The sequence below is a fragment of the Protopterus annectens genome, chromosome 9.part0, assembly GCF_019279795.1.
Source record: "Protopterus annectens isolate FY-2018-M chromosome 9.part0, PAN1.0, whole genome shotgun sequence".
Classification (NCBI taxonomy): Eukaryota; Metazoa; Chordata; order Ceratodontiformes; family Protopteridae; genus Protopterus; species Protopterus annectens.
The window spans coordinates 982,990,142-983,013,144 of record NC_056743.1 but is presented as its reverse complement, the minus strand read 5'-3'; the positions used below and the strand labels follow the sequence as shown (position 1 = coordinate 983,013,144).

General features: G+C 43.2%; 1 protein-coding gene across 4 annotated transcripts in view; it reads left to right on the top strand.

Annotated features, from left to right (window-relative positions):
- Positions 1 to 22,640, top strand: part of LOC122811713 (myosin light polypeptide 6) — a 262,424-nt gene extending 239,784 nt beyond the window's left edge. For 3 of the 4 annotated variants that reach the window (XM_044083739.1, XM_044083741.1, XM_044083742.1), the window contains exons 5-6: positions 4,220 to 4,297; positions 22,275 to 22,640. In XM_044083739.1, coding sequence (XP_043939674.1) covers positions 4,220 to 4,297; positions 22,275 to 22,303 — 107 coding nt within the window. In that variant the 3' untranslated portion in view covers positions 22,304 to 22,640. Of the gene's footprint in view, positions 1 to 4,219; positions 4,298 to 16,004; positions 16,047 to 22,274 lie in introns of all 4 variants that reach the window. The other variant, XM_044083740.1, reaches the window with a different exon arrangement.
- The last annotated feature ends 363 nt before the right edge of the window (positions 22,641 to 23,003 follow it).

Genomic DNA, 23,003 nt, shown 5'->3' with positions numbered 1-23,003 from the left:
TCCTTATTTGGACGATTGCCTGATTCTGGCTCAAGAAAGGGACGAGCTTCTTCGTCATTTGGAATATGTGATAGCAGTGCTAAGATGCCTGGGGTATTCTGTGAACGAAATAAAGTCCAGTCTAGTACCCTCTCAAGACATGTGCTTTCTGGGTGTGACTGAATACAGCATCCCAGATGGCCTTTCTAACCCCGGACAAACAAAAGAATCTTTCACTTTACTTCCATCATCTATCTCTTCAGTCCGGGCTGACTGCAAGGACAGTCCTTCAAGCCTTAGGGTTCATGGCATCTTGTATTCTGGTGCTTCCCAATGCCAAACTGCATATGAGGAAGTTGCAATGGTATCTCAAAAATGTATGGACACAGCACTGCCAGGATCTGGACACTGTCATTCCAATAATACCTTGCATTCAAAAGGAATTTTTGTGGTGGGCTCAGGAATGTCACCTAAACAAGGGACTCTCTGTGACCCGGCCAGAGGAGAGTCAAATCTTAACGACAGATGCCTCGGACAAAGCTTGGGGAGCTCATCTAAACGGAAAGTGGATACAAGACAAGTGGCCTGTCAGACTACAGCATCTACATATCAACTTGAAGGAGATGTTAGCAGTCCAGTTTGCATTAATAGCTTTCAAGGATTTACTTCTTCCAGGGCAGGTGTTGATTCTAACAGACAACACAACTGTCATGTGGTACATCAACAAGCAAGGGGGAACACATTCTTATCCTCTATGCAGGCAAGCAATGATTTTGTGGGAGACTGCTCTCAGTTTACAACTAAGTCTTCAGGCAAGGTTTCTGCCAGGAGCACAGAACTCCTTAGCAGATATGTTAAGCAGACAAATCATGGATCCCCACGAGTGGAAACTGGATCTTCATGTATTTCAGAAATTGACAGTGTCCTGGGAAACTCCAGACATAGATCTGTTCGCTTCTCCACTAAACCATCAGCTGCCAAAGTTTTGCACAAAGAGGTTTCATCCCACAGCTTGGAAAGTGGATGCTCTTTCTTTCAGTTGGAAAAATCTTCATGTGTATGCCTTTCCACCTCTGCCTCTCCTCCCAAAGGTACTTCTGAAGGTCAGACAGGACAAGCCAAGGATGATTTTGATAGCTCCAGATTGGCCTCGACAGCACTGGTACCCATTACTGAGAAGTCTGGTACGGAAGCCTCCATGGCCTTTGCCTTTGATTCCACATCTGTTGTCCCAGGAGGACAGTCATTTGCTCAATGTCAAACTTCGCTCTCTTCACCTAACAGCCTGGCATATTCTGTTTTAAACCATAGAGGGTCTCAACTTCCACAACAAGTTTTGAATGTGATTTTGGAAGCTAGAAGGCCTAGTACAAGGAAAGTGTACGCAGATAAATGGAAGAGATTTTTGTTTTGGAGTGCAGCTAAGGATTTGGATGTTACTGAGCCTGATTTAAGTGTGGCTCTTCAATATCTTACTGAGTTATTAGACAAAGGTTTGTCTTTCTTCTATTATGATTCATGCTGCAGCAATTTCAGCTCATTACGACTGTGACCCACCATTGTTTTCTCATCCTTTGTTCAAGCAATTTCTTAGAGGGCAAAGAATATAAGACCCCCACGAGGGCTCCTACTCCTGCTTGGGATCTCAATTTTGTGTTGGAGAAACTCACTCTACAACCTTTTGAGCCTGCAGCTACTGCTGAGTTGAAATATTTGTCATGGAAGACTGCTTTTTGTTGGCCATTACCTCTGCAAGAAGGGTTTCTGAATTGCAGGCCCTTATGGCAGTTGAGCCTTTCTTAATTTTCCATAAGGATAGGGTATCTTTACGTACTAATCCTTCCTTTATGCCTAAAGTGGTTTCTAGTGTGGCTTTAAACCAGACTATTCATTTGCCTACTTTTTATGCAAATCCCCAAAATAAAGGGGAAAAGATTTTGCACACTTTAGATGTACACAGGCAGTTGCGATATTATTTGGACAGAACTAAAGGGTTCAGACAATCTCAGCAGTTATTAGTTTCTTTTGCTTTGTGCTCTCAGGGCAAGCCCGTGTCAAAACAAACTATTTCTAAGTGGATTGGATTTTGCATTGCTTTCTGTTATTCCCATCATGGCAAAGAGATTCCAGCTGGGATTAGGCCTCATTCCACTAGGGCTACTGCCACTTCAACAGCTTTTTTGAGGGGGGTGGCAACTAAGGATATTTTGGAGGCAGCCACTTGGAGTTCAGTGCATACCTTTTCTAGACATTACCACCTTCCATTATACTCTAAATCTAGGGCTGGTTTTGCCACTGCTGTGTTGCAGGGCATTTTGGCAGCTCCTGCTTCATTATAGTTTAGCCATCCTCCCTTACCTCTGCTTTGGGATTCTACCCAAGTGTTAGGACTGCAGCAATGTGAGATGAAGAACATAGTACAGTTTTGTACCTACCATAAATGTAGATGTTCGAAGATCCACATTGCTGCAGTCCAATTTACCCTCCCTCCTTCCCTTCTGTAGTTTGAGGTGGTTGTGTGGGTTGGGTTATCCATCTGAGGTATATTGTATATATTGTACATGTTTTTGGTGTTAGGCTGGTTGGTTGTTTAGCTGTTGTCTATGGGTTTTGACCTTTCTTTTTAGGGTCTTCTGACATCTGGGGCAAGAAAAGACTGAGGATATGACGTCGGTCATGCGCATTTGTACCCTGACATTCTGATGTCAGTCAAATGCGCCTTGACCGACGTCAGCCTTATACTCTGATATTCGGGCCGACCGAGGGACAGCGGACTACCCAAGTGTTAGGACTGCAGCAATGTGGATCTTCGAACATCTACATTTATGGTAGGTACAAAACTGTACTTTCCTCCTACCATTAGATCCCACTCTACCAGGGCAACAGCTACCTCTACAACCTTTCTCAGGGGGGTTCCTACCAAGGAAATTTTAGAAGCTGCAACTTGGAGTTCTGTACAAACCTTCACCAAACACTATCACTTACCTCTTTATTCTAAGTCCAGGGCAGGCTTTGCCACTGCAGTTCTGCAGGGCCTCATTGCCTCCACTAACCCTCTATGATGCCTCCACCCTTCCTTAGCTGTGGGACTCCACCCAAGTGTGATGACTGCAGCAGGGTAACACGATGAACATAGTACAGTTTTGTACCTACCATAAATGTAGATGTTAGTGTTCACCCTGCTGCAGTCCAGGTTACCCTCCCTCCAACCCCTCTGATCTACTGGCTAAATCTCTGCTATTTCTTACTGATGTATTTGCTTATAGCTGAAGGGATTTTGTGTTTGTACAGTGTTCACACCTTTTGGTACTAATTTGGATCACCTTTTTGGGGGCACCTGACATCTGGGGCAAGAAAAACTGAAGAAAATGGCGTCTGTTGCAATATATGTACCCCTGGCGCACTGACGTCAGGGATGAGGCGACAGCAACTGACGTCGGACCAAGACTTTGGAAATCCGGCTGACTGCGGGACCGCCTGACGACAGGATAACCCAAGTGTGATGACTGCAGCAGGGTGAACACTCTAACATCTACATTTATGGTAGGTACAAAACTGTACTTTAGGACTGCATCCCTCTACACCATAAAGCCAAGCAGTATAATGTACGTGCTGATAATTACTACAACATGTTATTTTATTTAACTTTGCCTTTTTGTCAGACAGCTTTTGCTTGACCAACATCTGTGGAAGCATTGAAGTGATCTTTTTGGATTGTATAGAGAGAAGCATCAGATTTAAGTCTTAAAACACTGATGTCATTGGAACCTAGAGTTGCTAATTCAGTTTATAACTGTATATAAGGCTAGATATTTGGACTTTATCTAAAACATGCAGCTGTGTACAGTATCTGACCGATGTATGGAGTACTATAAAAGTGCAGGAAAGGAATAAGGATGCAATGTGCATCTGTGATGTAATGTCTGTGGTTTCAGTTTGCAAAGATTTGTAAAAGGGGTAAATTAAGTCCTAGGTAAAGGAATTAATTATTTTAGGATAAGCTTAATAGTAGTTCTTTTATTTCAAATAGCATATCTGAATAAGAGTGTAATGTTTTCCTGTGGGAATGCCAACACGTTTAAGGGAACCATGTCCACACCATTGTGGGTCTTCAAAAGAAAGATGATTATCTTTCTAACTCAAGGACTCTTGGGCTTTTATTTCCATTGCTCATACATTTGTAATAGCTGTGCAGTGCATTATTTGTGTATTACAGTGCCTTTTTTGTTTCTATGTGTAGGTGAGAAGATGACTGAGGAAGAAGTAGAGACGCTCCTGGCTGGACATGAAGATTCAAATGGCTGCATCAACTATGAAGGTATGTATCTGTTAATGGGTTTCCAGGAAATGTGATGCACTTCCACCTGATGTGTAAATATATCTCATCTTCATGGTCACTTTATCTTCAATGTCTGCAAGTCCTGTGTGACATTGTAGTAGTCTCGTATGCAAGTAGTTTTTGTAATCCTGATTTTTCAGTTTGACACCAGCATATTTATGCATTTCCCTTCTGTAGGCAACACTCTATACATAATAGGAAAGGATCAAAATAGTTTTGTCATAACATCCCCTTACCCTAAAAATCCTGGTTTGTAAGTCATTGGTTGAATTTTGTGACCAAGTATACTCTTTGAGAGAGATACTGAATCTGTGTTTTTCTCTGATAGTTGGGACTCCACCACTATTTAAGCTTAATCAATAAAAGAAATTAATTAGTGAGGTGGATAGTTTCTGGTAAATTTTAAATTCCCGTTCATTTGACAGCCTAATATTTATAGTTGAGTAGAATTTTGTAAATGTAGTTTCAAGCCCCATTGCACTGCTATCTTAACAAAATGTTGCAAATGCACAGCAGAATTTAGAATGCCAAAGAAAGCAACTGAGCCTTTTCACATATTCAGTGATAAATGTGTGGAGACAATCAAGTGTGCTGTGTTTGTGTATTCAGGCTTGTGATGAAAAAGTGGCATATTCAAATTAACATCACCGTTAATTTAAAATCGGTGATCATAAATTAAGTTTACATTGCAGAGCAGTATAAGTAAGAGACTGAGCACAATCAAGTGGATTTCAGGTGTATATCATGAAACTTTAAAACCATGGTGGTACAGCGGTAGCGTTGTTGCCTCGCAACAAGAGGTTCTCCTGTTTGATTCATGGCTGGAGTGCCTTGTCTGTGGAGTCTGCATGTCCTCCCCTCGGTCGAGTGGCCTCCGAAAGACATGCGTGAATGGGCGTGCCTTCGCTGAAGGTTGAGCATCGGGCTGGCAACTCAGCACCATAAAAAAATCTACTGCCAATCATTAGCGGACCAGAGTTCTGCTGTGGCGACCCCTAACTGGGAAAAGCCGAAAAGACCAACAACAACATCATGAAACTTTAAAACAGAGGCATAGCTCTGCTCCACCACAGTCATTTTGGCTTTTGACTTGCATAGCTTCCTCTTTTTTCATTTTTTCTTCTTAGACCACTACAAAGGACCTATAAAATACCTTTACAGGCTTGCCCATTATTGCTAGTATGCCATCATAACTGAGCTTGGAGAACATTTAGTAACTGTGCAGCCCTACCAGTACTTCACCCAAAAGTACAGATTAATTTAATTTGTAGATGCGGATTATGGGGCTGCATGTGTAAAGGAAGCACAAAAAAAGTCTGCCACGGTGTTTTTTTTTTTTTTTTTTTTTGCATATTTCACCATGAAAATGCATTGAATTGAACTGTTTCTGCATTGATTGATTGGGGTGTGGGTTATGGGATGGAAAACTTAATATTAATCATATGACCGAAGAAAGAGAGAAGAAAAAAAAAACTAAAAGTAGGTTAGGATAGACAAAGGCTGATTTATAACTGCATAATCGGATCAGCATACTGAAGGCAACTAGAGATGCAAAGCTTGAACACAGTTTAATATAGGGAGTGATTGATGCATTTGGTCAGCATGCAGCAGTAAATGGAGAGAGATGGGGTAGATGAGAGCAGAAGCAAATTGATGCAAACTGGCAGAATCTAGAGGGGAAAAAAGTAGTGAGAATGGGCATGGAGAGTATCATGAGGATGGCGTAAAGCTGCATAAGTAGACATAAGAGGGTGACAAGAAGGTGGTTGAGTGATCGGAGGTAGTCAGTCAGTCATAAATATTGGACAAAGGAAGAAGGTAGCTCTGCTAGTTTGGGAGAGTGGGCAAATGCTAATATGTGAGAGGGAGGAAGGAGGAACAGTCTCTCTTTAGAGGATGTACATCCTCTATCAGATATGGAAATAAATGGTTGATGTATGTGGTGGTGGTGGTGGGCTATATTGATAGAAGAGCAGAGTGATAAAAGGTGGTGGGCTATACTGAGAGCAGAGTGATAAAAGGAGTTGCAAATGGTTTTCGGACAAAGTTACATAGCTCTTAAGTAATCCTTCTGTAATTCAGACCTTTTGTGAGGTGTGCAATATTGAGCTAACAGTGGTGATACAACTGTATTTCTACTGCAGTGGAATATACCGCACTTTGTGAAATGAAATCCTGAGCCAGAGATAGAGCCTTGGTGGAACCAAAACTGAATAAGATGAGGAGTGGTTGTAGAATCATTGACTAATAGATGAATGTGTTTTGTAAAACAGGAGCTGTGTCAAAGTGCCATGCAGTCTATGGCAACAAAGTTGTTGCAGTAATAGGCTTGTAGGTGACAGCTGAGATTTAGTTGGCTGAGTAAGTACAAGTTTCTGGTCAACAGAACCAATTGGGCCTGCTATCCAGTGGAGAACAGTGATAGAATAGTTCTAGAAAGTAGAATAATAGTTATGGAAGATGCACTAGAAAGAGATTTCTAGGATGAGTGTATTGTAAAAAGAGCCAAGGCAAAACCAGGTAGGTGAGGACCTTAAAGGAGAATTGGAATTAAAGAAAAAAATGAAATGAAAAACTAAACATCAAGCTAATGTTGAAACCACACCTTCAGCCTAGAAGAGAAATGACGTTCTAATTAAGAACTGACCAGGCAAGAATCACAAGTACAGTAATGTGAATATTAAGAACTGACCAGGCAAGAATGTCAAGTACAGTAATGTGAATATATGAAGAGAGCAGCAGTGTGTGGAGGAGTGGGGACAGAGAGAGTCTGAGAGAAGAGTTGTGTGAGCAAAACCAGAAGATATGGTCATTTTGGGATGAAGAAGAGCAAAGAACCAGGAGATGGAGCAATTCATCAAAGTAGTTTTTTGTAGCGGGAGGGAGGACTGGATGCATTGTAGTTGCTCAATGGAGGGTCAGATTTAGAAGAGTCGGGAAAAGAACAGATTCCAAAATTTGTCAAGTTGATTAGAGTACTGCAGGAACATGATTCCTTTCTTTTTTATTTCAGCTTTGAGTGTAGTGCAGGCATTGCCAACAGTGTGCGAAATGTCCCAGTCAAAGGAAAAGGTATCCACATTTCTTAATGTCTTTTCTTTAATTGGAAATTAATTGGGTCATGGATGAAAATGGTCCTGGGAGCAACCTATTTACTTGGGCAACAAATCAAATAAACAAAAAGCCTTTTAAGGATTTAAAAGGTATCATTCTCACACATTGGTAGCCTTTCACTGCTTTCATTTTTTGATGCATGTTTCTTCCAAGGTTGAAGAATGATTTACAAAAAATGTGATAGCAGAGAAGTTGCTGAAGTGTGTGTGCGTGTGGGGGGGGGGGGGCACATACTTGTTAACTAGGAAGCCATATGAGGTCAGATAAGCAAATATTGTGAGGGAATGTGAGTGCAGTATACTGCTGTAGACATCACTTAGAATGATGGCACTGTACTGTAGGGGGTACATACTTGGGGGTAAAAAAGGTTTGTCTATATTGGAGTGGATAGTTTAAGCAGGTGCTGTCAGGAACATTGAACTGTTTGCGCTTATACTGCTATTTTGTTTTCAAAGACTGACAGAAGCAAAACTAAATCTTTTTTATTTGGTTTAGGGGGACAAAGCACCTCTGTATATATCAGTGAAGTCTGAGGTTGCTTCTCCTTAAGGAGAGAGACCCTGCCAAAGTCTCCCTCCCCACTTTTTTTTTATGTCTGTACTGTTGTTTCATTGTTTTGTTGCAACAGTATAACCTGCTTACATTCTGTTATAAGCCAACAATGTGAGGTTCAAGCTTGAACCATAATGAAGCAGACTTCAGCTCGAGAGGTAGTACATCACGGAGAGAGGAGAAAGGTAAAGGACACAACCATCACCACCTCCCCTACTAGAATGTCCTTTTATAGTGCCAGTGTTTTGGGGTATAAAGCCAAGAGTCATGGGGTGGGAATGACGTATAATAAACGTGAATTTATGTCGTATTGTAGCAGAGTTGCATTTGCTATTTGAGTGAGCAGTAGAAGTGCATATAAAGTGATGGACAGTTGTGTGTAAACCTGTAGGAAAGGTGAACTGAGGTGTAAATGAAGGGGGAAAATACCTCTAAAGTGTATGATGGCATGATCATGGTTCACAGTAATCCAAACAAGGGTGGACGGCCCAAAAAACAGAGTCCATGTTTTTCTGTCGGCTGCTGTCGCTTGTTGACTGATGTTAGGGCGTCAGTGCTATAAAGCAAGGCAACCAACCCCATTACATCATTCTTTCTTGCTGTGGAGCCCATAGCAGAAGCAGTTCGCAAGTATGCCAGTCGGACACTACCAGAGTTCGAATTACAGCTGAAAACATACCCCGATGTCTGAAAAAGTTAACAATTGTTTTGCCTGTGGAAAGCAGATCCCACACAGACTTCCATTCATACTGCGTCACTTGTTTAGGCCCAGACCACGACTTCCCCCGTTGCTGGTTCTGTGCCATCTTTAACACACGAACCATTCGCCGTAGAGCTCTTATTGTAGATTGGTATTTTCACCTTTCGTCTTCGCATTCCGAAATGGCATCAGTCAGCCAACGATCCGTAGACATACTGAAAAAAAAGTAGAGATAAAGATAGAGACAGACCACACAAGGCTAAGTCATCCGATGTTACAGCTAAGCAGGTTGTCGGTTCTCTGGAATTCAGTGACGTGCTTTTGCAGCCCCTGATGCCAAATACGATATCTACGCACACCTCTACCGAGACCTTTTCAGAGTCTGGTAAATCTTTGTCTTCCGAGCCTTTGGTTGTCTTTGCCACAGTTGGATCCAGAGCCGTGATGCAGGTACTGGCTTCCGAGGAAGCCTTTTGTACTACCAATTCTAGACTAAAACTGACGTCTTCTCATCCAACTGCACCTTCTCTCAGACCAATGGATACTCTTTGGCATAGAAGCCAGTCCACTCCTAGAAAATCAACCTCTAGCCACCACCTTACTCCTGCTCCACTTCCCCAAGCCCAAATGCTTAAAATGGTGGAGGATCTTATCTCCCTTATCAGGGGTAGTCGGGCCACAACTTCTAAAAGGAAAAGACACCTTCTTTCGGCTTTTCCCGGTTAGGGGTTGCCACAGCAGATTACCTGTCCGCTCATGATTAGCAGTGGAGTTTTACAGTGTTGAATTGTCAGCCTGGCGCCCAACCTTCCACTGAAGACACGGACACAGACAAAGACACAGACACACGCACTCACACCTAGGGCCAAGTATCCAGTCCACCTACAGCATGTCTTTAGGATGTGGGAGGAAACCAGAGCACTAGGAGGAAACCCATGCGACCACAGGGAGGACATGCAGACTCTGCACAGAAGGCACCCTAGCCGAGGATCAAACTAGAGAACCTCTTGCTGTGAAGTGGCCACGCTAACCGCTGCACCACTGTGGCCACCCTAAAAGGAAGGAAAATACACCCTCCTGAAATAATGACAGAACAGGATTCTGAGGAATCTGATTATTCAGATTTTGAAGAGGAACAACCTCTGACTACTTATGAGGCTTCAGATGCAGAGGAATATATCTCTTCTGCCTCCCCACCAGAAGACCTTTCCTTTGGAGAAAACCCTTCACACCCTTGGGGAACATTTCCACCAGGAATCTCAGGACTTCTCCCAGTCTAAGAAAAAACTGAGTTTCTAGATCTGCCCCAGCACAGACCCCTGGCCATCCCCTGTCTTAGAAGTGGTGGATGATGTTTTCCATGAATCCAGCTTAGGCCCTGGTGCCCTCCCACCTGCTCCCAGTAAACCTGACCGGTATTAGAGTACTGGCTTCTCACAAATACCTGTACAGAAATCTTGTTGCAGACCTGGAGGTCATTCCACAGAAACCTAAAAGAGCTAAGGCTAGTTCTGCAAAGAATCCTATTCCTTCTGACAAGAATTCCAGAGATCTGGACAGATTGGGTAAAGTATACACTTCTGCAACCTTGGCTATCAGAGCACTCAACTTTCAGTTCCATATATTAAAATATCAACAACACACCTTGGAACTATCAAGGCAAAAGATTTCAACCTTTCCTGACTGCGCCAGTTCGAAAGAGTTAGCAGATTTACTGCACTGCACTTGTCAAGTGGCTAAGCACTCATTACACTGGATATGACTCCCTAGAAACCTTGAGCAGGGCAGCAGTGTCTGGATCTGTCATTAGGAGACATGCATGGTTGAAGGAACAACCTCTCCCTGATTATATCAAGTCTAAATTAATTGATGCACCCTTGGATAAGGACCGCTTGTTTGGAGTAAAAGCAGTAGAGGTGCTTAAAAAGATGAAGACAAAGCAAAATCTATGCAATCAGTAAAAGATTTATTTCAGGTTCAACCTCCTAGGTTCAGCAGGAATATTCCCTCTAAGCACTGGTCCTTTCCTGTACCTAGCAGGCAGAGGCAAGGTAAGCACCGCAGGGACGGACCAGCTAGGCCCCTATTCCAGGGACAACAGAGAACCAAACAGTGGACCTCCTCTACCCCAAAGGCAGGGAGTTCTAAGCCATCCTTCTATGGCAAAAACTCTGACTCCCTCCCTCCCCTCTGCCCTCCTTTCACTCACCAAAAGCTAGGAGGAAGGCTTTCCCTCTAAAGAAAATTGGCTTTCAGTAACAAAGGACCAATGGGTCTTAAAGATCATTTTTCAGGGATACAAATTCTCTTTCAACAAACTCCCCCATATCAAACTGGCAAAGGCTTTTATTCCAGACTATTCCTTGTTCCCAGAAGAGGGCACTTGGTGTCCCATCCTGGATCTATCCATTCTGAGCACCTCGCTAGTGGTCCCCAAATTCAAAATGCTAACTTTGCAGCAGCTGCTGCCTATGCTGACAAAAGATGCCTGGTTAGTGACCCTAGACCTAAAGGATGCCTACCTCCACATCCTCTTAAGGGAATCCTGCAGGAGATTTCCTGCACTTCAGAGCAGGTTCACAACACTTTCAGTTCTCTGCACTACCCTTTGGTTTAGCTACTGCTCCCAGTGTATTCACCAAATGCTTAGCCCTGGCCATAGTATTTTGCAGACAGAGAAACATATAGATTTACCCTTATCTGGATGACTGCCTCATTCAGGCAGAGTGCAAGGAAAAGCTGCTCCAGGACCTCCTCTTTGTCAAAACCCTATTAACTTTCTTAGTGTTCACCATCAATGAGAAGAAAATTTCTTGGGAGCACTGCTGGACATAGCATCCCAAATGGCCTTCCTATCTCCAGAAAAGCAGAGCTTCCTGCCTCTCTACTTTACCCAGCTGGCTTCCAGAAGTCCGCTCATGGCGAGGAAATTCCTGCAAGCCTTGGGGTACATGGTATCTTGCATCCTTTTAATTCTTCTGGCCAGGCTTCGCATGAGGAAACTTCAGTGATATCTAAAGAACCTTTGATGTCAGCACTCTCAGCCTCTAGAGACCTCTCTCCCTCTGATCCCCTGTGTAAGGGCAGAATTTCTCTGGTGGGCAGGGGCCTCTGCCAAGAACCAAGGGTCTTCCCTTCATCCTTCCCCCTACTGGGCAGACCATTACCACCGATGCCTCAGGCATTGCTTGGGGCACTGACCTAGCAGGCAGGTGCACCCAAGGTCTTTGGGATACCCAGCACCTTCCCTTGCACATCAACCAGAAGGAAATTATGGCAGTACAAAAGGCTCTGACATCCTTCAAACTCCATCTCAGGCCAGGCGTTGTCTCTATCAAAACAGACAACACTCCAGTAATGTAGTAAATCAACAAACAGGGAGGGACTCAATCTTGCCGTCTGTGCAGGCTAGCCATGAACAGCCTTCTCCATGGAATTAAACCTAATAGCCCAATACCTACCAGGGATCAACACCCTGGCAGACCACTCAAGCAGGAACTTACTGGACCCCCACGAATGGCCGCTCTACAGAAAAATCTTTTTGCAAGTCACTCAGGAGTGGGGAACTCCAAAGGTGGATCTCTTTGCTTCACACCTCAACCACCAGCTGAAAGAATTCTGTACCAGGGAGTATCACCACCTAGCGTGGAAGGTGGATGCCTTGACCTTCCCCTGGAACTCCCTCTTTGTGTACGCATTCCCTCCTTTGCCCCTTATCTCCAAGCTACTGATCAAGATAAGGGAGGAGAGACCAGAGGCCATCCTCATTGTTCTGGATTGGCCCAGACAACATTGGTACCCATTACTGCACAGCCTGACTTCATAGCCTCCCAAGCAGCTTCCCCTGATTTCAGACTTCTTGACTTGGGTGGGGGGGTGCTACACCCAGTCAAACTGTCAGCATGACTAATACTCTAAAAGCAAACAAGGGGCCCCTGGTAAGCAAATGGGTCCTAGATATTCTGAGGCCAGAAGGCCCAGCACCAGAAAATCTTAATGGAAGAGATTCCGCTGCTGGAGCCAGTCCAGAGAAGGCAGTTCCTCACATCCTTCCATCTGTCTTATCTTGGACTACCTAGCGGAGTTGCTCAGTAGTGGCCTCTCCTTCTCTTTTATTAAAATCCACACCTCAGCCATTTCAGCTCATTTCGATACAGACCAGCCCCTGTTCTCACATCCTTTGATTAAGCAATTCCTCAGAGGGACTTCTAATATCAGACCTCCCAGAAGGCCACACATGCCAGCCTGGGACCTGAATTATGTTTTGGAAAAACTAACCTTACCACCTTTCGAACCTGCTGCTTCAGCAGAACTGAAATACCTCTCCTGGAAGACCGCTTTTTTACTAGCGATCACCTCAGCCAGAAGGGTTTCAGAGCTTCAGGCACTGTTGGCCATTGAGCCAGTCATTTTCCATGCAGACAGGATCTCCCTTTGGACTAATCCCTCCTTTATGCCCAAGGTTGTAAATAACACAACTCTCAACCAGGCCATACATCTACCCACCTTCTTTCTAACCCTCAAAACAAGGGGGAAAGAATTCTGCACTCACTAGATGTGCACAGATACTACCTGGATAATACTAAATCCTTCAGGGAAAACAGCTCAACTTGTCAGCTTTGCCCCAGGGGCAGAGGGAAAGCCCATTCTAAGCAAACCATTTCCAAATTAATATCGCACTGTATCTATTTCTGCTACAGATTTACATGGGAAACCACCCCCTAAGTCTATTTGTACCCATTCCACTAGGGCAGCCTCCGCTTCCACAGCATTCCTCAGAGGAGTTCCCACCAGGGACATCTTGGAAGTTGCCACCTGGACCTCTGGCCATACCTTTACAAAGCATTACCACCTACCTCTTTTCTCTAAGGCTAGGGCAGGGCTTGCCTCTGCAGTTCTGCAGGACATGCTTACCCATGCTTAGGTCTCTAATCCTTCCAGCCCTCTCCTTAGCTTTGGGAATCCTCCCACAGGTGATGGCTGCAGCAGTGAAACACTAAGAACATAGTACAGTTGTGTACACTTACTGTAAATGTAGATGTTGGTGTGTATTCACTGTTGCAGTCCTGGTTTCCCTCTCTCCTTCCCCCTTGTATCCTACTTCCTTAGGGAGACTTGGCTTTTTATGTTGGCTTTCAGCCACCAGGACTACTTTACCATATTTCCTTGGGTTTCTGACTGGTTAGGGCAAGAAAAACTGATGTAATGCCGTTGGCTGCCTTGCTTTATAGTACTGGCACCCTAATGTCAGTCAACAAGCGACAGCAGCTGACGCAGAAAAACATTGACTCTGGCATTCGGGCTGGCCTAGGGCTACCACAGGTGATGACTGCAACAGTGAATAGACTCTAACATTTACATTTATGGTAAGTGTACACAACTGTACTTTCTGCTGCACTCTACACATTGGTGCATGCTTTGCTGGGTTACTGGGTACAGTGGTGCAGTGCTCTGCTGGGTTACTGGGTACGTGTCTGAACCCTGTATGTTAAAGATGTGGGTGGGCTAAAAGACATAGTTGATAGTTGCTTGGAAAATATAGTCCTTCTGTGATGAAAGTAGGGTCCATTTTTCAAATGGGTCTGAAGTGGTATTCACAGGTGTTTTATCATATGGCAGGAGACTTGAAGTCCCCAGGAAAAAGTGTCAACATTGTTATAGTAGATAGACTGAAGTTGGCAGGAATCCAAATTTTGGGCAGACAGGAGCATGTAAGCACACATATAGTGAACTACAGTGCTTTTAGCTAAGGTTTGGGTACAATTCACATGACAGTAACGCCATCTGGTAGATGGTGGAGCTGGTAACCATCACATGCATGATTGTTCATGCGTGTGGTAATCCTGTCTACATATTGAGTAACAGTTCATGGAAAGTAAATGTGCTTCCTGTGCACAGGGCATGAAGATAAGGGGAAAAGAGACATTAAAAAAAGAAAACAAGTCTGTCTGCTTCAAAAGTACAGGGCACCTCTACCTTCCATTGTAGTGTTAAAGCTGTCATTTGTGTTCTCGTCCACATGCTGCTGTCATCATGCATCCATGCTTTGCCAAGCTGTTTGAGTTCAGCCTGATCCCCCAATGCAGAGAGATGCCAGACCATTAGTACGGCTGCATTCTGTAGCACATTTGTGCTTATTGACAGGTTAACCCGATTCAAAACCTAATTATGAAGACGCATAAAGAAAAATACAGCAGGAACTATAATACAACCGTAGAAGTGCGGTATTGAAAGCAAGCAGACTGCTGAACTGATAAAAATAAATATATGCTCTAGCCAGTATATAAAAAAAGTTATTCTCAGGGATCCAATTAGAAGATGGAGTGGTTGCCCTGGTTTCTTCAATCTTTTTATTGGAAAAATAACTGGTGTTTGTATGTAGGGTTACCACCTATCCCTTAAGCTAGACCGTAACTCTCTGGGCTTTTGGGTCCTGCTATTTAAAAAAAAAAAAAAAAAAAAACTGAAAATGGCACATGCTCTGAGATTTTTTTGTCATTTACCTTTAATATTTGCATAAAACAAATTATTTTATAGTTGAAACACCTAAATATTATATGAAACAGCCTAAGCAACTCAACTTCTACAAGAATGAGCTTTTGGCAAAAAAGTCCAGTCTGTACCTCTCATCCAGATTTTCCAGAATGTAGGATTTTTGCCTCATTTTTTGGTCTGTTGTCACCTAAATTTCCAGTTTTCTGGAAAATCAATGGCAATTCATTTGGGATTAAAGTCTGAAAATGACAGATATTTGAGTTTCAGACTTCACACCAGTTATTCTAGCAAAACTTAAATTTGTAAGCAAAAGTATCCCTACTTTGGGGCATTTGTCCCCAAATTATTTATGTCTTTGTCCAGATTTCTTACTCTTAAGAGAGTGGTATAGACCATTATTTTGCTCTAGTTGTTTGTGGATTTGGTTTGGCTGCAACAGAAAACCTGTCCCACTTTCCACTTTTCAAAAGGTGGCAACCCTGTTCTAGGCTGGAATTGTCAAGCTGCCCCTCCCCCCACGTCAGGGTAGATGTTTCTCTGTGAGGTAAGAATCTGAGGAAACAGAAGTCCGCATTTCATTACGATTTTTTACCACTGTACATGACGGTCAGGGCCCAGAGTTTATGAACATGCTGAAAAAAATAACATCAATCAGCACATATCTGCTTAAAGTGAGGCTAGAGTATGAATGTAAGTCTTGGAATTTTTTTTTCTTTCCTTTAGCAATGGCAGTTAAAGCTATGCAGTTAAACATACATTTTTACATGTTGAATTCTTTATTTACTTGCGTTCACTTTGGTTTAAAGTTTTTCTTCCTTTTGACAGCATTTATCAGACACATCATGTCAGGGTGAAATGGTTTGTTGGGTACGCCTTTTCAGATTTTGATTTTGTTTTACATTTAACATTCTGCCTTTTCAGATTTTGTTTTACATTTAACATTCTGTTCTGCCAGCCTTTTTCATTCAGTTTTATTCATTTGCATGTTTTCTGCATGTAGCCATATATTTTCATATTTGATATTAACCTCTCTGGAATAGTGTGTGAAACAGTTCTAGTAAGTGTGTGAGTGCATGTACAGAGGCCAACAAAAAATACAAGTGAAGACTTGAGATGCAGTTTTGTTATGGTGTGCAGTGTATAGATATGTATTTAGAGCTGGTTCTGCCTGTTGCGGTACTATACAATTGCAGGTATTGTATCCACTTGCAGCCATGTAAAGAAAGTTAAAAGCTGCATACATGTATACATGTACAAATACCTCCATTCAGGAGCCTTTGGCATTCTACAAACTGATATTGGCCAAAGTGCAGAGAAGCAGTCTGAATGTACGAGATCCTGCTCAGTAAGTGTACAAGCAATATTTCAGTCAAGAGCCGCAGTTTTTGTAGGTGACTGTTGCTCACAACCATTACATCAGCATGGCTATCTGTGGCACTCGCAACTTGAGTTGAATAGACTTTTAGAAGTCTACACATTTGTCAAAAGAAGAGGCAGTGATTTCTTTGCAGGTTTGTAAAGGATAGTGACCTTCCCCATTTGGTTAGTGCAGGTAAATCATTGTATTAGCTACTGCTGTGGCACAGACTGTTTTGCCCTGATTGCACCCCAGTTAATGTGGGTTTGGATCACAGACCTGGACCAGGGAGGGTTGGAAGAGTGAGAGTCCTACCACATAGACAGCATTTATCAGATGGTCAAGTGCGTTGCTCTCTTGAGCACTGTGACCTGGGAGGGCTATTGCAAGCATATCTGGGAGTACTGAAGTTCTCCATTTGCAGACTAAATGTATAAGGAAATGAGCAGTCACACCTACACGAGTATAGTGGGCATTGCACAAAACTTTACAGTTAACAAAAGGGGACACGAGTTAGGTGCATCCAGAAAAATCTACTGTCCTAGGGTGATTGCTTTCACTGGCTGGTGGAGGCCTGGGATGACATGCTCAACAAGCCACGATGCTTTGCTAGCGACGGCTTGCACCTGTCACCCCTGGGCTTTCGGATATTGGCAAAGGCTCTTGCTACCCCCATAGTGCCTTTTTTAGGCAAGGCTCAAAAGAAAACCCACCTCCATAGGTATCACAAGGGATAAGAAACTAAGGGTGTTGCTACTCAACGCCAGAAGTCTAAACCTCAAGATGCACACACTCAAAACTCTCTTTAGCATGGAGAACATCGATATCTTTGCAGTAACAGAAACCTGGTTCAAGGCTCCCAAGAGCACCCCAGCACTACCAGGTTATACCTCATACCATGCTTTTTGGCCCCAAAACTTGGACTGAACCACAAAAGGAGGGGAGTATCAATATACGTCAGATACCCACACCTCCAGGTTGGTGGCACAGCACGAAGCATCAGAGATTATCCATGTGCAACTAACTGCCTTCCAGTTTATAGCCTGCTACAGACCACCCTCCCAAACCCTGGAACCCCACTCGACCTTCCTGAGAACACTTGAAAATATGAAGGTCTCTCCAAACACCATTATATTGGGTGACTTCAACTACCCAAACATAGACTGGGAGCATTACTCTAGCTCCAACACCCTAGCCCAAAGGTTCCTAGAATTTATAAACTCAAATGCTATGGAACAACTTGTTACCACTCCCACAAGAGGGGAAAACATACTGGACCTGATCATCGCCAACATGGGGGACTCTATGGTCTGATCTTACCAGTGAGGGATACACTTCTGGTCTGGAGCATAAACTAATCTCACTGGATATTCACATCCCGACCCCACCTTCTGCCCAGAAAACCACAGTGAAAAACTTCTCTAAAGCAAATTTCACACTCCTCAAAACCGAGGTGGAATCCTTCAAAGCCCCCGGGCCTATGGAAAATGCGGCCCAGACCGCAGAATCCTTTATAAATGCATTCTATGAACACCTTCAGGAATGCATGGATCATGCAATCCCAAATAAAACCAAGACCCAATCCTCCAAAGGCAGACGTCCTGTCTGTTGGACCCCAGCCATAAACAAGCTATACAATAGAAGGAGGAAGCTACTAAGTGATAGAGCAAAATCCCAAAAAGGGAAGGCATCTCTGATCAGTATTAGCAAAAAACTACAGGCACTCATAAAATCGTCTAAGGCCAGCTTCGAGAGAAAAATTGCACAGGACACTAAGGATAATCACAAGGCTTTCTTTAGTTATGTTAGGAACATGGGTGGGAATTCCCAGATATGCTCAGAATTAGTCCAAAATGACAAAAAATACACCGAACCCACAGACCTTGCCAACATCCTAGCTGACCGGTTCAGCGCAAACTTCTCCCCCCCCCCCATCCCCACCAAAAGGGCAAATATCTATCCCAGCAGAGTGCTGCCCCCCTGACATCTCAGATGCTCAGGTAAGAGCCGCCCTCTCCAAAGCAAAAAACACAGCATCAATGGGACCAGATGGTGTCCCGGGCTGCGTCCTACATGAGCTCCAAGAAGAGCTAAACCCAAACAAAACTACTGTTCAATCTCAGCCTTACTACAGGATATGTACCCAAAGAGTGGCGTACAGCGACAGTGGTCCCTCTCCACAAAGGTGGTGCCTCAACGGATCCTGGAAACTATCGCCCCATAAGCCTGACTAGCTTGGTCTGCAAAGCTATGGAAAAGATCATCATGGACCTCATAAATAAAGATATTGGGGACCTACAGACACTGGATTCTACCCAGTTCGGCTTTAAGGGCAGATCCTGCCTCTTAAAACCTGGTTGATTTCTTTGAAACAGTCACCAAGGCCATTGATGAGGGGAAGGTGGTCCACACAGCCTACCTGGACCTCGCAAAAGCCTTCGATGCAATACCCCACTCGGGCATTATAGATAGGGGTTTAATATAAACCCCTATGTCACTAGATGGGTTGCAAACTGGCTCAAGGACAGAACCCACATGGTTAGAATTGCAGGAGCCATGTCAGACTCCAAGCCAGTTACAAGTGGCATCCCACAAGGCTCAGTCCTGGGACCTCTCTTGTTCGGTATACATTTCTCAAAGGTACAGGCCAACACGGAAGGACTGTGGCTGACCAAGTTCGCAGATGACTACAAACTGAGCGCCATAATAGACTCTCCAGCCGACACAAGCATCCTCCAAAAGGGCCTCCTAGAAACAGACAACTGGTGCCAGAGCCATGGCCTCAAGCTAAACGCCAAAATGTGTATAGTCATCCCCTTTGGCAAAAGCAAAGTGCCCACAAATTACCACATAGGTGGTAATCCATTAAGTACAGAAGAAGTAATTGGGGACCTGGGGACCTAAGTTGATAGCAGTCTCTCATTTGACAACCACATGGCCAAAGTGGTTAGAAAAACATTTTATATAGCCCACCTAATCATGAAGGGATTCGCATCTAGATCAGGGGAGGTCATCGTGCCTCTCTACTCATCCCTCATCAGGCCCATAATCGAGCACAATGCCCCTTTTGGGATGTACCTTACCAGACACCTGCAGCAACTGGAAAGACCCCAAAAGTACCTCACCAAGAGGATCAAAGGGCTCAAACAGATGCCATATGCTGCCCGGTTAAAGAAACTCCAGCTCTACTCAGTGGCATACCGCCTGTTCAGGAACGATCTGTGCCTGACGTATAAAGCCATGTCCAACCTGGAATTAATGGACATGCTGCACCTCAGAAAATCCAAATCCCATCTAGCTACGCGCTCGAGAGACTTGAACCTCAGCACTGAAATAAATAGGACATGCTGGAGGGACAGATTCATAACCCAGAGGCTCCCTTCACTCTGGAATAAAATCCCAGTCCAGGTTAGGCAGAGTCCCTCATTGACTCTCTTCAAGAGGAATCTTGAGTGGATGGGAGATCGTAGGTTTAACCCGGGTATCACTTCTGTGTCACTGTTAGACAGAGGCACAGTATACTAACCTCGAAAAAGGGCATAGCAAAATTAATTTAAAATGGGTGGCAAAAGCCAAACACATTCTGGCTAGGTTTATAAATGCCCTAGGGCAGATAGCCTAGTATGAACCTATGTATGACCTATGTGTTTTTTGCATTTTAGGGGTGCAGATGAAAATATTCTCTGCAGGTTAGAGTTCTTCAGAAATGAGTCACAAGAGCAAAGTCTTAGTATTGAAATATGGGGTATTTTTAAAAAGCTAGTTAAGCATAAAATGGGCACAGAAAAGGCTGTGCTGTCCTGATGCCTCATCTAGCACAGAGTGCTCTAAAGTAGTGATTGTTTTGTTACCCAGAGGTCAGTTTTCCTATGAATTTAATAAAGCTCACTGTCGGGGGGGGGGGGGTGTTCCATTTTTGAGAATGGTAATGCTATAGCTGGCAAAATGAATGGAACAAAAGTGACAACATTCTGCATAGTAAATCCACGTTAAGGAACCTACAATTTGCAGGATTCCTCTTGTGTGGTGTACAGTGAGAGTCCAGGAGAATGAGGCAGGCACTGCATGCTGTATCCTTATGCAGTCCCGTGTCTGAAGTAGAGACCTTTTTTCCTTCTCTGAGATGGTAGATGCACTTCCTACAGAGCAGACAGTACTGTGGTCACCTCTTTGAAATGTAGTATAGGCAGTATGATCAGTGTTCCCCGTTTTGAAGTTTAAAAATTGTATTCCATTCCTTATGATATTTGATTATCTTGGCACAATAGCAGTTTCACACAGTGTTTTTGAACAATGGCTATAAGGGAAATGAGCTAAAACGGTCATCCCAGGGCCATTAATCATAGCAAGAAGAGGAATGGGAGTAAAGACTGGACGATATGGTTGCATACTAGATGAATAAGCTTTCTTTCCAATCTGTGCTTGGAACTGCTTTTTTCATTCTTAAAAATGAAACTTGGACTTGTCCTGTGCCTAGCTTTGCTGCTAGAGCTGCCTTATGAGCTGTGCTGTAGCTAGAGCAGTTATTTTGTAAAATAAAAGCAGAGCAGCTTGTAGACTGACCTAAAAGCATTCTGACTGCAGTAGTTAGAGAAGCTCATGTCTATCTTGATTGCATTGCTAATGGAGGGAGAGGATTCTCATCACTCTTAAATTAGTGGAATATTTGCTAAATTTCATGTTATTCTGATGCAAGAGACTACATCCTGTTTATGTTGGAAGATAAGTTAAATCCCCAGGAATACCTGTATAAAGTTAACATGTTTCATTAAGTCTCTGATTATCTGCACAGGAACAGACCAGCCTTAAAATCTTCATACTACATGAATGGGGATATATTAGTTGAATGAGGTGTTAATGAGATAAATTTTTATAGGTCCATAAACACGAGGAAGAAAGTTACACTCTTGACTTTTAGGAAGCTTGACAGCTGAGTATGTAAAATTTACATACAGTAATACAAAGAATTCAGGGTATTTTTGAAGACTTGAGCCTTTCAGCATTGCTGTCACTACTGAATGGCATTGCCATGCTGTCAGTTGTGTTGATGCTTGGATACATATTGAGTTAGTTTTATAGCAGGAATATGCAGCATTGTTTTTCTGAGGCTGCTGACACAGCAGAAAAAAGTAGGGTACATTTCATTTCGCAGGCGTAGGTACTGCATGGAGTATACTTATGATCTTGGAGACAAGTGTGTTCATTTAGCAGACAGTCTCCCTGTAATGTCAGCACATGCCCTCATGTGCTGAAACCTATAGAGAGGATGTGCTGTTTGCAGGGGTGAAGCCACCCTCAGCCCTTCTGCGAGATGCAAGTTATTAGTGGTGTCCAGAAAAATAGACGCCAGTAGAAAGTTAGTCCAGTTACAGCTTTGCAGCTGTTACCAGTAATGTTTGCCTTTAGTTTACTCACTTAGTCCATTACATTATACTCCATTGCTATAACAATACACTTTCTTGCCTCTGGAATATTGGACATTGTTTGCATCACCTTGTGATCTGTAGTCCCAAGAAGGCAGCACAGTGATGGCTGAACTGAAACTTTAAAGGCACCCTAACCAGTAAATAATGCACAAAACATAAAGCAACAATTTTACAGCTGAACTCTTTTTGGGGGTACCACTTTAATATCCTTTTTGTGATTAGGATTCCTCTCTCTCTGCAAATTTTTCTTAAATGTTTCCAACTTTTGTAGACAGTGTAATGACTTATTTTCTTTTTCTGTTTTTTCCATAGAGCTGGTCCGAATGGTGTTGAGCGGCTGAGGAGCAGGATGCAAGCTTTTTCTTGATGCCTTTTATTTAAGTGCCTTTTTTATGTAAAATATAACGTTCCAGTTCAAAAGGTTGTATCCCCACCCACCCTTTTTTTATGACTGTGCATCAGTTTTGAGTGGGGAAGGTATTTCAAGGAAACCTTAAATTGTTTTGCTCCAAAGGTATTAGAATTCTGAAGCAGCTGATGATCCTTCCCCTCCACTTCGCAGTTTAATTTGCATTGCATACCCACACTTTTCTTTTTCTATGTGGGGAGCAGGCACATATGTTTTCTTTTCAGTGCTGTATTGTGTAATTTAAATAAAATGTAAATTTAAACATGAAAGCCAAACTTAATACTGCTTTTAATTTTGTCTCGCAAGTTTGTCTTTTACTTCCATTGAGAACATTATGATTTTTGCCATTTATTCATGACTGTGATCCCAAGGTTGGACTAGGGAAGGCTCACCATTTGTTGCAGGTGTACTTTTAGAAAAGCAAGAATACCGAAGACCGGAAGACTGAGACGAAAATCATGAAACCTGGAATCCTGAATCACAAACTGCTTAAGTATTCTCAGGGTAAGTGAATACTTGCCTAAAACAACACTAAATCACACTGCACCAGCTGAAACCCACCTAGGTTGGGGGCCACCCCTCCCCCCACTTTTCACAAAGTAGAGGATCGCACTACAGTGGGAAAAATAGCA